Raw genomic sequence first — 14449 nt, forward strand, 5'->3', positions numbered from 1 at the left:
CCATTGCAAGTCCACCTCTGGAGAAACCCCTCATTTTAAAATTTGCTCTCAGCATCTACTTTGTCAAGCCCCCTCAGAATCTTAAATGTTTCAATAAGATCACATCATTCTCTTAATCTTCAATGAGAATAGGCCCAATCTGCTCTACCTTTCCTCGGAGAACAACACTTTCATCCCAGGAATCAACCTAGTGAGTGATATCAGAACTGCCTCAACTGCAAGTACATCAGTTCTTGAATAAGGAGACAAAACTATATTTTCAAATGTTTCATCCACACGCACCAAATGCACTTGTTTATTATTTCAAAGGCCACAATGAAAGCCAAATTTGCACTTTTCTAGAGCCCCAAGCACCAGATCTCCAACCCTTTTGTGACTTCAAGAGCAAACAGCCTGATCTAAGCATGCTGTGGTCATTAAGGATATTGAAACTAGGTATCAATTTTTTGGTTGCCCCAAATTTTTCCAGGGCTCTAAAGTAACCATGGGGGGCTAAAGTGGGCACAACGTTCTAAACTATTCCCAACCAAGGTGTGGCACAAGGCCGATTATACAGTTCTGTAGAAGGGTCATTTGGACACAAAATGTTAACTCTGTTTTTCTCAACAGATGCTAGCACTGGTTGTTATCCAGCATTTTCCATTTTTATTACAGTCAATTATATTAGTTTTATTTTGTATTTTATCATCCTGGCAATAAATCCTAGCATTCTAGTTCCTTGTGCAGTAGTCTCAGAACTGATTGTGAGCCTTCGGTTTACTTCGGTTTTTCTGCTGCTCAACAGCCTTCTGTTGCAATCCTGTATGGGGAATACATGGCACGGACAGATATTGTGTTTTATTATTGTCCATAATCAAAATGTTTTAATGTGAGAGGTTAGTGTGTATTTACTTCCCCTCAGAGTGACTGCCCCATTTAAAACAAATTTCAGCAGCAAGCTTTTGTAAATTAAAAACAAAAAATTATTTGTCACACTTGTCCTGGAAGATTTTAACGCAATGATGTACACCCACTCCCACAAAGATGGGATACAGATGTAGAAGCAACAATACAATTACAAGTTGTTCAGATTTCAATCAGCAAGCCCTTAGCTTCTCAGTTGAGTTGAAGTGGAGGTTTTAAAAAGCAGAGGAATAAATATACTGGCATTGGTGGCAATCAGATGGTTCACTCAGTTGATCCCAGGTATGGAGGGACTTTCTTATGAGGAGTGGTTGAATAGGTTGTGTCTGTACTCATTGGAGTTTAAAATAATGAGGTGACCTTATTGAGACAAAGGATTCTCAGGGGGTTTGACAGGGTAGATGCTGAGAGGTTGTTTCCCTTTGTGGATGAGTCTAAGACCAGAGAGTATAATCTCAAAGAGTATGGGGTCGCCCATTTAAGACAGAGATAAGGAGACATTTCTTCTCTCAGAGGGTATTGAATCTGTGGAATTCTTTACCACAGAGAGATGTAGAGGCTGGGTCATTAAATATATTCAAGAGTATTAGGATCATGGACAAGAACCAAGTATTTGCATTTTGTAAAACTGAGGAAATGTTACTGCACCACAGGCGTGATAACACACTCCCATAATTACTTTTATGTGAAGACAAAACACAGAATTCACCACATTAGCAACAAGGAAACAGCTTTAGAATTAACAGTTGCAACAATTCTTAGAGAAAGCAAAAAACTTAACTTACTGCCCAAGTCTGCCACTATATTCCAATTAATTAAACCAATATATATTTCAAATACCATTCATGAATAAAGTTAACAACCGGGTTTCTACTTGCTTTTCTCCGTGTAGAATCTTTGGAGAGAACCTTGCAGGACAAAACTAACACCTTTGTTCAGGGGAGAGTTCTGGGACTAACTGACTTTTCAGGTAGATCTGGCTCCTCCCATTAATTACATCATCTGTACCCAACTGCACCCAAAGCAGAAAGTATTCTCTGGTCTCTTCTTACAAGATATCCCTTGGCAGGTTTTGCCAGGACCCTGGTTTAGCAAGAGCAAACACAATATCACTCAAATTATCTACACCCTCGGGTTCCTTCAAATGTAAACATTTCAAATGTAATATTCCATTAGCTAGCTATCTGAAAACAAGCAAATGTTTCTCAAGATCTATCAGCAGAATACTTCACATGTAAATCAATGATTACCTCACTATTACAACACCTTAATCACAGCTGTAGCAGCCATACTGTCTGTATGTATCTTAACCCAGGTTCTAATAACATTACTGTAAAAAACATTAAATATAACAATTTCTTACATTCATCACATGAGATAGACAGAGCTTTAAACAGTGAGAGAATCAAAGGTTATGGAGAATAGGTGGGAAAGCAAAGTTGAGGATTATCGTATCAGATCAGTTACGATTTCATTGAATGACGGTGCAGACTCAATGGGCCAAATGGCCTCATTTTTCTCCCGTGTCTTATAGGGATTCCAGTAAGCTGCAATGCTTATTATAGTTGAATTTCCAGGAAGCCGTTTCAGGTGAATTTGAAGTTGGAAAAGATTGGAGGAGATTCCTTCTCTCTCTTTCAAGATATTGCTGTTTTGCCTTGGCTGTGTTGTCCAACAGCTTCTCTGATGGCCTTTCGGATGACGTTTCTGATCTGAGCAGCTTCTGCTTTTGTTTAAAAAGATTAGGTGGCACAAATGGCCACCTGAAATCATATGGCCAATTAAGAGTCCACATCTTTTTTCTAATAAAGGGTAGCGAGTTATTTTTCATCACATCTTCTATTTTAGCCTTTCATATGCAGAGAGCTTTTGAGGCAGCCAAGGTTGTCTTAATTGAGTGACCTACTCAATTCAAACCACTACCTGAATGCCATTCATGAATAGAACAATGAATTTGTATAGCTCCATAGCCCAGATAACTTAAAAGGACTCGAGTCTCAAGTGTCTGGGATTGTTCATATTTTAATGAAGCTCTGCTTGAGTTTCAGTTGTCTGTGGAGTTAATAAAGCAGACTCACGTGATATGTTGTCAGTCATCTTAAAAACTGTTCTGTTAATTTTAAAAAGTGTTTTAAAATTTGTAATATTTTCATGTCTGTACTAGGTACGACAACATGCTTGGAGTTAGATATATAGCTATGGTTGGCTCCCATGAAATGAAGGGCAGTTCATGTAGCTACATTATTTAGAAATGGGAAGAAATTGACTGAAATAAATTATAAGCCAGTGAAAGTGGTAGGAAAGCTGTTGAAGATTACTCTGGCAGTGATAGATGATTGCTCGGAGAGTTCAGTGATTATGAAGAGTATCCAATGTAGCTTAAAAAAAAAAGTTCTGCATTACTAACCTTATTGTGGATGAGCCCAAAGATATTTGATGTAGTACATTCAGATTTCCAAAATAATTTGCTTAAATACTGCGCAGCTTGCCATAAGAAACAATTAGCTCACATGCAGATTTTAAAATAATTAGTTGGATAAAAGCACACATGCAGAGATCGGTTATTAATAGGAATGGATCAAACTGGAACAAAAGCAAACTACTGTAGGTGCTGAAAATCAGGCTGCATCTGTGAAGAGAAATGTTTCAGGTTAATGTTAATAAAGAGTTAATGTTTCATCAACTCTGACCCTTCATCAAAACTGAAGAGAGAAATGTATTAGGTTTTGAGCAAGTGAAAGGGAGGAGGGGAGAGATAGAATAAAAGAGGTCTCCTTATCCTCCGCCTTGTTAGAGCTTTGCTTTTGTTCTTCTGCCTTACATTTCTATCATTTCTCAATTCTGATAAAGTGCCAAATGTTAACTCTGTTTCTCTCCATAGATGCTGCCTGACTGGAGTATTTCCTGCATTTTCTGTTTCTTATAGGAATCAGACCAGGGTCTGGTTGCAAGAATTCCACGTGGTTCTGTACTGGATGATGACTGTACATTTTTCCTCTAAAGTTCTTAAATGGAACTACATTTAAATTTACAGACAATACGAAAATGTATATGGGATGAACACTTCCAATCAATATGCTGCAGGCTAATTAGGTGACCAGATGGACCAGTGCCGCATTGTGCGCTAGAATTATAAAATGCCAGGTACATTTAGAGAATCACTGAACAATTACAGCACAGTGAGATCATTCGATTTGTCATGTCTGTGCAGGCTCTCTGAAAGAGCAATTCACCCAACTCCACTCACCCGCCTTTTCCCCTTAGCCTGCATATTCTTCCTTTTCAGATAATAATCCAATTTCCTCCAAAAGCCTCGACTGAACCTATCTCTGCCACTTCCAGACAGGAGCTGAAGGAGCCGTGCTCCGAAAGCTCGTGTTTGAAACAAACCTGTTGGACTTTAACCTGGTGTTGTAAGACTTCTTACTGTACTTCCAGACAGTGCATTCTAGACCCTAATCACTCATCATGTGGAAGTTACTCCTCATGATGCAATCTCTTTTTTTTGCCAATTATTTTAAATCTGTGCCCTCTTGTTCTCGGGCCTTTCACCATTGTGGATCATTTTTCCCTATCCACTCTGCTGACCTCTCGTGATTATGAACAACTCTGCCAAATCTCCTCTCAACACTTCCTTCACCAAGGAAAGCAGTTCAAACTTTGTAATTGAAGTTTCTCATCCTTGGGACCAGCCTTATCAATCGTTTCTGCATTCCCTCTAATGCCTTCACACCCTTCCTAAAGTTTGGCACCCAAAACTGGACAATACTTCAGTTAAGGCCAAGCCAGAGTTTGAGTCAATATCAACATAAAACTTCCTAACTGTTATACTCTATGCCTCTATTAATAAAGCCTCTGATATTGTATGCTTTATTTGCCATTCTCAGGTCCCTCTGGTTCTGCACTTTAGAGTTGCCTCTTCATTTTTTGTCTCTGTCTTACTTATATGGTGTCTCTGTCTTCTTCCTACCAAAATAGATCACTGTGCACAGCTCCGCATTGAATTTCATCTGCCATTCCACTGACCTGTCTGTCATTTTGAAGGTCCACACTGCCTCATTCGTAGTTCACAGTACTTCAAAGTTTTATACCGTCTGCAAATTTTGAAATTATGCCCTGTACCCAAGGTCTAGGTCATTAATGTAAATCAGGAAGAGCAGAGGTCCCAACATCAACCCCTGGGGAACTTCACTATAAATCTTGCTCCAGTCTAAAAAACATCTACTAACCATTACTCTTGCTTTCCTGAGTTTAGCCAATTCATATCCATGTTGCTATCCATTATTCCAAAAGCTGTAACTTGCTCAAAAGTCTGTTATCTGATATTTCATCAAATACCTTTTGGAAGTCCACATACACCACATCAACAAACCTATCCTCATCAAACTCTCTGCTACCGCATGAAAAAGTTCCAGCAAGTTAAACACAACTTTTCCCTTCACAAATCAATGCTGTCCCAAATTACACCTTAACAGATGCCTGGGAACAGACCACGATAGAGATATAGCTTCTTTGTCAATTATTTGCTAAAAGCTGCATAATAGGTAAAGCAAATAAGATTTCATTGCCTAGCTAATATTGAACATGAATTGTATTTGTTAAGCCATGTAAGACACTAGTATGCATGCACTTGGCACATTCACAATCATCCATGAGAGACTGCATTATTAACTTTGTAGAAATGCAAGTCAGACGCTTCCTATTAAACTAACCAGTTTAACCAATCTGCTCCACCATTTATGTTCTTGCTACTATTCTTAGTTCATCTAACAAAAGATGCCCCATATAGCAATTTTTTTTTGTTAAACTAAATTACTCACATTACTTGCAGTTGGCTCCTGAGTTGGCTGTTACGTGCCAAACAATAACTGCTCTAAGCTGTTACGAGTGTGGCATGGGGATGGGCATCAATCAGATAGCTGTTAATTTAAAAAGAGAGCATTCAAACATAATGTTCTTAACCCTGACAAAATGGTATTGACTGCCAATAATCTGTCTTGAGCTCCTTTCTGTTAAACCATTTAACCATCAGTGGCTTTTCTCTTCAAGTTCTCAATCAAAATCCTTCTTCTGTTGAAAAGGCCCATCCAAACATAAACATGCATAATTGGATTGAAAGTTGAACTTTTAAGATATTGAAATATTAAATGCATGCCCAATCTAAATCCAAAGAGCATAGATTCTATTTCAATTTTTTAAAATTCCATATTGAAGAACCAAATTTTCCCTTGCATTTTTGTCAGCATCATTCCAGCATGGAGGCACCAATTGTCTTTTCTGTGACATCACACAACCCTTTACTGCACTGGAGGGTTGGTTTTATTGGGGACGCGTACCCCCCCCCCCCCCACCCCCCACCCCCCGAGAATGATCCTTTCTCCCCGGGGGCTGTACATGTGCATCCCCAGTGGTTTCTCGTCACCAGTTCCCCGTTTGTCAAAAGCTGCTGTAAACAGCCCAATAATGGTGTTAGAGAGAATGGTAATGGGGTTCCCAACCTTTTGGTGTTTGGGAGGGGGGGGGGGGGGGGAGGAGAAGACGGGATGATGACACCCCATGTCATTTGCAGGGGTTGGGGACAACTGGAACATTAAGCACTAATGGCATAAAACTAGTTTGAGGCCTTGCGCCACCATTCCTGCCTGCCAAAAACAGGCGAGGAATGTTCCAGTCCTGAATTATGCTGCCTCAGTGGAAACCTACTGCTTTCCACCAAGGGAAGAAAACAAATGAGGTGGAAAATCGTCATTCTTATTTTTCTTCCCAAAACTAATATTTATTTGATGCACGTCTGCACAATTTACTAACCTACCCTCCTGAAGTCAATTACACTCCTGTTCACTGTGAACCACAGTCATATTTTTGAGCCATCTACAAATTTTGAATTTGCATTTCCTATACCAATATTAAGATCATGGATACGTGTTTGGGTTTTATATTAAATATTTGACACAGGTTCAGCCTTACTGACCACTCATAAGCAGACCTCACATACCTTATGATTCAAGTTTGTCTTCACTTTCCTGGTATCTTGATCAACAATAGTACGATCTAAGAATCAAACAGACAACCCTTGCTGCTGTATTCTGGTTTAATTGCATCACATGCCCCTTTGTATTTCTCCTCATCTTCAGTTGGTGGACTGAATATACACACCAATAGACTGAGATTCAGCCTATAAACCAAAAGATAATTTCTTTTAACAAAAAAAGACATAAATGTCATGATTTTTACAAGTATAGATGAATAGCGAGACTTTGGTGTCCATATACACAAAACCTTAAAGGTGGCAGATCAAGCTGATATGGTGATTTAAAAAAGATATGGGTTACTAGGGTTTATAAATTGAGGCATAGAATGTAGAAGCAAAGAGATCACGCTAAACCATGGTTCAGGTCTCAGTTGGAGCATTGCAGGCAATTCTGGATTTCACGCCAGAAAATATGTAGAGGCCTTAGAAAAGATATAGAGGTTACAAGGATGTCTTGAGTTATGAGGAAAGGTTGGAAGAGATAAGACAGCTCCCCTTTGGACAGAAAAATGCAAGAGATGATCTAATAAAAGCTTTAAAGATGGAGAGATTTTGATAGAGTAGACAGAGAAAAACAATTCCATCTGGACAGTGGGTCAACAACCACAGACCTTAGATATAAAATAATTAGCAAAAGATCCAGAAAGGAAATAAGGGGAAAAGTTTTCACTCTTTGAGTTGTCAGGGTCTGGAACACACTGCCTGAAAAGATGGTGGAAGCTGATTCCATAACTAATTTTACCAGGGAGTTGGCCAGGTACTTAAGGATTAGGAACTTACCAGGTTACGGACAAAACCCAGCAGACTAGGCATGACTGCTCTTTTAAAGACCCACACAGGCACGATGGGCCACAGTGCTTCCTTCTTTTCTGCATGATTCAATGAAATGAACAGTATTAGTGCAAGAGTAATTTTAATGAGAAATGTTACTATGTTCCTCAACATATACAAAACAATAAATGTTTTTTCCCCATGAGCTCTTAAGATATAATGCATTTTAATGATAGACAGTTACTTCTAATATGGCGAAACACTGCAATGGAGTCAAACTAACCTAATTCCTCTGCTGATTACAGACCATAAACAGTTATTATTGGCCAGTAGGTACACCTATAGTGCTGTCAGGAATAAGTTCCAGAGATAGCAAAGGGACTGCAACATGGTTCCAAGTTCAGATGGTGTTATGCCTGGAGGGAAATTTACAGGTGGTGAAGTTCCCATGCACTTGTTGCCCTTGTCCTTCTAGGCAGTAGAGGTCGCAGGTTTAGAAGCTTCTGTCAAATAAGCCTTGGCAAGTTGCTGCAGTGCATCTGGTAGATGGTACACATTGTACAGAGGGAGTGAACTTTTAAAAGGTGGTGGATGGGGTGCCAACCAAATGGGCTGCTTTGTCCTGGGTGGTATCAAGCTTCTTAAGTATTGTTGGAGCTGCACTCAGCCGGACAAATGGAGAGCATGCCATTAGATTTTTCACTTGTGCCTTGTAGATGGTGGTCAAGCTTTGAGAAGTCAGGATGCAAGTTACTTGCCACAGAATTACCAACCTCTTGACCTAATCTTAGTATTTATATGGCTGGTGCAGTTCAGTTTCTGGTCAATGCTACCCCCCCGGGGTGCCAAACTTACTGGTGCTCTGCAATCAGGAGCAGAGCAGTCCACCAGCCACATAGAGAGCTGCACGAAATGCATTTGATGAACCTCCAGCATTTTAAGTCTAAAAGTGTGATTATGTCAATTTTCTGAGAACTAAACGTAACAGGATACAACATGAAACTAATTCAAACAGTCACAACACAAGACAGTGTTAATTGTATAAATTAAGATCAAGTGCCCACAGGCGAGTGCACTCATTGGACAATGACTTATTTACATCAAGAAACATTCTACAAGTTGGGAGTGCATCATCAGCACCAGGAATATTATTTTACTTTCATTTGATAAGTTTTGTCTTATTTTGTTCGTGTCCCATTAAAGGGATGTTAATTTTATTTGTTCATTAGTTTATTGGGTACCCGTATAGAGAAACGTTATCAACAATGGTGATGGGTTGTAGAGTTAGGAGCTAACACTTGTAATGTTTCACTTGGTGAATAAATCTAAACTGAATGAAGATGGATTTTTGGCCTCCTCCTTCACCAACTGGTTGTATGACGTTCAACACAGCATACAATATGTGAACCACAAATTTGGCAAAAATTATGTACTGGCTGATTTTGGAGTTTCAATACAAACTTGTTGAGTAACATTTCAAGATAGTTTGGGGACTAGGTCACTGTTCAAGATGTTATAAATTTAACACCAGGACACCTGCAGTACCCCTCCACATTTTAAAATAAATCTATTTTTCCAACTCTCTTCCATTAAGTATACATTGAGAAATATGTGCAATTTTTTTAATTTAGAGTACCCAATTCAACTTTTTTTTTCAGTTAAGGGGCAATTTACGTACCAGCCTCCCTAGACAGGCACCGGAATGTGGCAACTAGGGGCTTTTCACAGTAACTTCATTGAAGCCTACTCGTGACAATAAGCGATTTTCATTTTTCAATTTAGCGTGGCCAATCCACCTACCCTGCACATCTTTTTGGGTTGTGGGAGTGAGACCCATGCAGACACAGGGAAAATGTGCAAACACCACAAGGACAGTGACCCAGGGCCAGGATTGAACCCAGATCCTCGGTGCCTTGAGGCAGCAGTGCTAGCCACTGCATCACCATGCTGCTAAAATAAAAAGTTTTCCTAAAAACTGTAGTCTTGGAAGAGTTAGTAGCATTTCTATGTTTAATGAAAAACAGGTTTCCCAGAGAGGGATCACATGCCTCTAGAGCATTCCTAATATTGTGGACGATTTGCACTTAACATCTAAGAGTTTCAATTATTGAAATAAAGAGGATTGCATCTATATAGTAACTTTGAGGTCCTCAGGACTTACCAAAGCACTTTACAGACAACTAAGCGCTTGAGAAGTAGTCACAGCTGGAACATAGGAAACTGATCCACAAACAGCTGGTTCAATGGGTGTCAATGAAAGACAAGTACACAAGCAACGTATCTTTCCCGTGTGAATTTTTCTAAATTTTAATTATGTTTCAAGGTACTTGCTTGTGTAACCATCATGTAATAATGACAAGGAACACATCAAAATACCAGCTGCAGCAGATCATAAAATAGATATCCAGCATAAACTAACACTATTAGCTAATAAAACTAATTGGAAATCCTTGCATCACAAATATTGCACAGGACTGATTTTGTCCAGTAGCTCTTCATAAGGGAAGCAGTCCAGCTGCCTGCACAGTTAATTCAGGAGCAAATAAAGTCCGCTCTTAAGCCAGCAGCTGCAGCTTAGGTGGGGCTAAGGAGAAGTGATGCAGCTTTAACAGAGGCAATCGGATTAGTTCTTAATTAAAGGTGTCACGATGAAATAAATGGTGTGAATCAGTTAATATATTGAGAGAATATATCCTAATATATCCATTCAGTATGGTTATGGTCACTGCTCATAAACTCGTATTGTCGTTTGTGATTTCCGAAATTCTCAATTGCAGATAAGTTATTGAAATCTCAACAAAATTATACCACAAGACTACAAGATCATAAGACATCGGAGCAGAATTAGGCCTCTCGGCCCATCGAGTCTGCTCCGTCATTCAATGATGGCTGATATTTTCTCATCCCTATTCTCCTGCCTTCTCCCCATAACCCCCTTATTAATCATGAACCTATCTATCTCCGTCTTAAAGACACTCAGTGAATTGGCCTCCACAGCCTTCTGCGGCAAAGAGTTCCACAGATTCACCATCCTCTGGCTGAAGAAATTCCTCCTCATCTCTGTTTTAAAGGATCGTCCCATTAGTCTTAGACGGTGTCCTCTGGTTCTAGTTTTTCCTACAAGTGGAAACATCCTCTCCATGTCCACTATCCAGGCCTCGCAGTATTCTGTATGTTTCAATAAGATCCCCTCTCATCCTTCTAAACTCCAACGAGTACAGACCCAGAGTACTCAAACGTTCCTCATACGACAAATTCTTCATTCCAGGGATCATTCTTGTGAACCTCCTCCGGACCCTTTCCAAGGTCAGTACATCCTTCCTTAGATATGGGCCCAAAGCTGCTCACAATACTCCAAATGTGGTCTGACCAGAGCCTTATACAGCCTCAGAAGTACATCCCTGGTCTTGTATTCTAACCCTCTTGACATGAATGCTAACATTGCATTTGCCTTCTTAACTGCCGACTAAACCTACACATTAGCATTTGCCTTCTTAACTGCCGACTAAACCTACACATTAACCTTAAGAGAATCATGAACAAGGATTCCCAAGTCCCTTTGTGCTTCTGATTTCTGAACATTTCCCCATTTAGAAAATAGTCTGTGCCTAAATTCCTCCTTCCAAAGTGCATAACTTCACACTTTTCCACATTGTATTTTATTTGCCACTTCATTGCCCACTCTCCGAGTTTTTCCAAGTCCTGCTGCAGGCCCCTTGCTTCCTCAACACTACCTGTCCCTCTACAGATCTTTGTATCATCTGCAAACTTAACAGTGCCTTCAGTACATACATACCCTTGTATACATACCCTTGCTTTGCTCTGACAGTCAATTATCGTATCTATGTAATCCAAAGTATCAATACAAAGGTGGAGTAGGCAGAAAATAATAATTTAACTTAATTGTTATATCTTCAACTTGCATTATATTCACATTTTGTTCCATTGGCAGGATTAGATCAATATGGAAAATTTAGAAGCACAGCAAGCATGCATGCAACAGAACAAAGCCACAAATACTAATTGAACAAGTACAAGAAGGTGCCCTTATGCTATCACCTTTCGAATCCAACTGGTTAGCTGAAATTTACATAATGATTTACAATAGTACTAAATGGTTCTGAAACAGAGTAGATTTATACTAAATCAAGGATTATTTGAAATATGAGTAACATTTATGAGGTTTATGAGATGATATTTTGTAACTGTAGCTTTAAATTTCAGGTAATTGAAGGGTTCCATATGTTAAGTTATGAAGTCTGCCTGACAGCAAGCCCGAGTGGTTTGATTGTTCGAAATCAAATGAAGGCTGAGAATGTTTTACTGAGAAAAAGGTGCAAGGTAAATTGAGACAATGGCAGCGGTCTCTGATTTCTACAATGTGTTAACTCTCAAGACTCCCAAAGTCCCAGAAAGATGTTGCTGGTACCTGGTTGTAACCAGTTATGCTGTAAAATATTAACTTACTTAAGGTGAAATAGAGTTGGGATCCAGAATAATTAATGAGCAGATATACCTAATAACAATAACCTTTTATTGTCACAAGTATGAAGTTACTGTGGAAAAGCCCCTAGTCGTCACATTCCGGTGCCTGTTCAGGTAAGCTGGTATGGGAATTTAACCCGCGCTGCTGGCCTTGTTCTGCATCACAACCCAGCTAATTAGCCCACTGAGCTAAACCAGCCCTTGCAAGGTTAATGTTTACAAGTTGCAACGAGGAAGAGGACAAATGAAGTTATTATTGAGATCAGGTTAAAGGCTTCCCAACAAATCAATGAATATCAGACAAACGGCAGAATTTCAGCAGAGGGAAGCGGTGATGTCTGGCTTTGTGAGCTACAACACCCAGATGTGGAGGTACTTGAAGAGGCATCCTACAGGCTTGTAAAAGTTCCGGAAGATTCATCCTGGGCAGAGGCAAGCATCATCGGAACAGGCTTTACTGCTTGTGGCGGTGGATTTAAGGGGCTTGCCGAAAATGGAACGAAATGCTTCTAAATGGTCATGTGTTACTACCCATCAAGGCAAAATGGGGGAAAACGGGAACCCATTGGAAGTTGGGCGCAACGGTGGACTCTTTGCCTTGAGAGTTGTACTTTTGTGGAGAGCATGATAGAAATTGGATTTCTATCAGAGCGCTATGTGTGGTAAGTATAGAACGAGGATAAAGAATAAATTGCCTGCAAAATGTATTTAGTAAATAATGTGTTTTGTCATTTGTTACAGTAAAAGTTTTAAAACATGAAATCTTTCAGCTATTAACTAATGTTTGAATGTATTTTAAAAATTATTGGCCTCGAAAGGAGATCTTAACAAAACAGAAAACCATACCCCCATTGTAGCCAAGCTGGTCAATAAATACTGCAAATAACCCGAGGAACTGGGGTTGTCCCCAGTTGTGTTGTATCAAATCTATCCCTTAACAGCAGCAGCTAGTCCAAACTCAATTCAATGACATGAAATTTACCAGAACTTAGGTAATCTTATAAACTTCATAGTCCAACAGAGATTTTCCACATTATCGTAATAATCTTTATTATTGTCACAAATAGGCAATGATGTTACTGCAAAAAAACCCTCGTTGCCATACTCTGACACCTGTTCGGGTACACAGGAGGAGAATTCAGAATGTCCAATTCACCTAATAGCACGTCTTGCGGGACTTGTGGGAGGAAACCGGAGCAGCTGGAGGAAATCCACGCAGACACAGGGAGAACATGCAGACTCTGCACAGACAGCGACCCAAGCGGGAATCGAGTCTGGGACCCTGGCGCTGTGAAGCAACAGTGCTAAACACTGTGCTACCATACTGTCCCTTTTACATATAACCCTGTCAGCTAGGTTATATGCCAAATTATCCTTAGAAAAGGATGACAGCACAATCCCCATTAAGCCAGATCCGAAATAACTGCTTTTGGAGCTACTCACAAACTGTATAATAGGCAGTGCAAATAAATGAGATGTATCATGATGGTACTGGAGATGATGATTTGGCTCATAAAGAAAGTTTCAAAACTTCAAAGACGAGGAGTGGCTGACTCAATGTTCAAAATTATAAACGAAACAGACACAATAAGCAGGTACTTTCAATTGTTGGGTCATTTGAATACTAAGAGCCGTGGCAAGGTCACAAATAAGAAAAAGGTATTTCCATTCATAGTTAGGGAAACATGAAATGATTTGCCACAAGTGGGGACATTCTAAATCAGTTACAGCATTCAAAACAGAACTGAATAATTACTTAGCTATAAAATGGTTCGGGGAGAAAGCATGAAAAATGAGATCATGCAACATCAGCTCCTGAGGGGGGGCCTGAATTGAACAGAGCCAAGTAACATTAACTGACCCCTACCACTGCTAACATTCCCATGTGTAGATTAACAGATGAAAATAAGATTCCTGCAAACGTAATTTGCAAAATTAAGAGTTTACAATGATCTTTGTTTTTACAGAATTGGAATCCCCTCCCTCCACCCAGAAGATACTTTAGAGGGGCGTTGACCAAGAGTGACCATCATGTTCATAAAGAGCATTCAGTAAGTGAAGAGTCACGCAACAAGACAATATCATCACTTGCCGCGCTAAAAAAAATGATACATTTGCTATTGACATGAAACACATTCATGGTTTTGCTGTGAGAGGCTCAGGTTCAGGCTCTTTCCACACAAGGTCAGAGGAACTGAACTCTATGGGAACTTGGAATGCTGCTTCAGAAAGCAGGATCACTAACCTACAGCAAATTTT

General features: G+C 39.6%; 1 protein-coding gene across 2 annotated transcripts in view; it reads right to left on the bottom strand.

The window, feature by feature from the left end:
* LOC119967431 (XK-related protein 6-like) overlaps positions 1-14449 on the bottom strand; it is a 65730-nt gene that overhangs the window by 9389 nt on the left and 41892 nt on the right. Inside the window, exon 2 of one of the 2 annotated variants that reach the window (XM_038799974.1) lies at positions 7715-7803. The exons of the other annotated variant lie outside the window; for it this stretch is intronic. Within the exon in view, the coding sequence (XP_038655902.1) occupies positions 7758-7803 (46 nt within the window). The 3' untranslated portion in view covers positions 7715-7757. The remainder of the gene's footprint in view (positions 1-7714; positions 7804-14449) is intronic. 2 annotated transcript variants of the gene reach the window in all.

The sequence above is a fragment of the Scyliorhinus canicula genome, chromosome 6, assembly GCF_902713615.1.
Source record: "Scyliorhinus canicula chromosome 6, sScyCan1.1, whole genome shotgun sequence".
NCBI classification, from domain to species: Eukaryota; Metazoa; Chordata; class Chondrichthyes; order Carcharhiniformes; family Scyliorhinidae; genus Scyliorhinus; species Scyliorhinus canicula.